The 2,181-nt window shown below is 60.8% G+C and overlaps 1 protein-coding gene across 1 annotated transcript in view; it reads left to right on the top strand.

Annotated features, from left to right (window-relative positions):
• MPPED1 (metallophosphoesterase domain containing 1) overlaps positions 1-2,181 on the top strand; it is a 58,548-nt gene that overhangs the window by 9,302 nt on the left and 47,065 nt on the right. Inside the window, exon 3 of the mRNA XM_015593527.1 lies at positions 3-98. Coding sequence (XP_015449013.1) covers positions 3-98 — 96 coding nt within the window. The remainder of the gene's footprint in view (positions 1-2; positions 99-2,181) is intronic.

Raw genomic sequence — 2,181 nt, 5'->3', positions numbered from 1 at the left:
CCCCATCCAGATGCCCTATGGAGACGTGCTGATCCACGCCGGGGACTTCACGGAACTGGGACTCCCCAGCGAGGTGAAGAAGTTCAATGAGTGGCTCGGTAGGTGCTGGCAGGAGGGGGGGGCCTGCCAACGCCGCCCTCCCTCCCCGCCCCCTCCCTGTCCCCCGGGAAGCCTTCTCTGGCCTCCAGACCACCCTCGCTCCCCCGTCAAGCCTCCACCGCTCCTGGGCATTTGTCTCAGCTGTGACTTTTGGCCCGGGAGACCCCCTGTTAAAGGGATTTTGCCCGGGCTGGTTTTTACTTACTTGTGGGTCCAGCCCACTGTGCCTTGTACAGGTGGGTAAGTCATGCTGGATGAATGGATGGGTGGCTGAATGGGTGAATGAACACATGACTCTCTGGGAATGGTGACGCCAGGGCAGGTACTCAGCTGGTGTGTACCGGGCGCAGCCACCCACTGCCGTGGAGAGGGCTTCCCCAGCGAGGGGACCCTCCGGGCCTCAGTGGCCCTGGGGACCAGATGTGAGCCCCTCCCGTGGGCAGCTGTTGGCGCAGGCAGTGAGCGCGGAAGCGTGGAGGGGGCCGTGATTTGCAAACACGCCCCCAGGGTTTTGTCTCTGGCTTTTGCTTTCTTCCAAAATAAGAAAGACAGAAACCTGGGGTGCCCCCTGGGAAAAGCTGCGAGCTCAGAATCCAGAGAAATCTCACAGCGAGTGGTCTCCGTCTCAGCCCGGGGGAGACAGATGGACGGCCCCTGGGCGGCCCGGCGTCCTGGCCCGCTGTCTCCGAGGTGGGGGTGCAGGGCCGGCCCCCACCCTGTGCAGCTCAACTTGGCCGCCAGATGGCCGGCCTCCCCAGGGGTGTCCCGCCGTGCACTGGGCTGGGAGCTGTGTGCACAGAGGGCCAGGAGCGAGGCGGGTAGCCGCGGCAAGCGAAAGGCCTGGCTTTGCCAGTGGAGACAAATATTTACAAGCAAGGCCTTCCCCTCCACTTGGCAGACGCCGAACTTTAAATGTTGATTTTTCAAATGGGAAATTCTAATCAAGGGCCCTGTTCGCGCTGAACCCTGGGCAGGCGTGGGTGGGAGAGGGCTTCTGCAGGGTGCCTTGCCCCGTGCCGCTCGGTGTCTGGGCTCCCTCCTGGGAGGAGCTCTCTCTGAACCTGGCTTCTTATGCCCCGCGCTGTAGATCTCAAAAGATGGGAGGCCTCACTTGGCTGAGCCAAGAGCCTGTGTCCAAGGCAGATAACAGGCGCCGCTGTTACCCAGGCACCTGCTCTGTGCCGGGCGCAGTGTGGCAGGCTCTTTACCGCCACTGCCTGGTCGAATTTTTGGAACAGCTGTTTGGGGTGGGTGCTTCTCAGATCCCTGTTGGACAGAAGAGGATGTCGCTCACCCTCCTGAGTTTTGCAAGGGTGGGGGCCGTTTCTGAGGTACCCCCTCCCACAGCCCACGGTGCGCTCTCCTCAGTGTGGGGTGAATGAATGAATGAAGAATGCCTGCGTGCGCCATGCGGGTGGGTGCCAAGTGCTGTGGGGTCCGGCGTGGGCACTGACGGTGGCTTTCTCCTGCCGGGGGACACATCCGAGAGAAGCCGACGTTGGCCTGGGCCTCAACTGAGGGATGGGAGTTTGTGCAGGAAAGGGAGCCACCAGCCCCAGGGGACAGCTGAGCCCACAGCATGCTGGCGGACACGTGAGAGGAGGTGTGGTGTGTTGTGGCTGGCGTAGGGGGTTTGGGGACAAGAAGGTGACAGGCCTGGAAAGAGGGGTGAGGCCCGACCAGGGCCAGCTCTGTGAGATGGGTGTTTTAGGATGCGCTCTCTCTACCTGCCTCTTAACAAGCGTCAGAACTCTGTCGGTGAGAATTCAGGCCTCCTTGTCACCTGCACTTGGAGTTGGGTTGGTTTATTCGCCTGAGTTATTGGGGGCGGGAAGTGTGAACTTACAAAGGGGTCTTCCTTTTACAGAAGGTTCGTTCCACCCCCAGGCTTTGAAGTGTTTGCAGATGTAGGTGTTTATTACTCATGTGGGGAGGGGGTGGAGGCTTCAGACTGAAGACCGAGGGGCTCTCTGTCCTGGGCTGAGCCGCATTTGTGTGTGAGACCCTTACCAGGAGTCGGCTTGCAGAAGGCCATGTGCAGCTGGCTTTTAGGGACTTGTCCGTGATGCAAAGAGACTCATC

This window comes from Pteropus alecto, unplaced genomic scaffold, assembly GCF_000325575.1.
Source record: "Pteropus alecto unplaced genomic scaffold, ASM32557v1 scaffold157, whole genome shotgun sequence".
NCBI classification, from domain to species: Eukaryota; Metazoa; Chordata; class Mammalia; order Chiroptera; family Pteropodidae; genus Pteropus; species Pteropus alecto.
The sequence above is the reverse complement of the archived record's forward strand: the minus strand, read 5'-3'. Positions and strand labels throughout refer to the sequence as shown.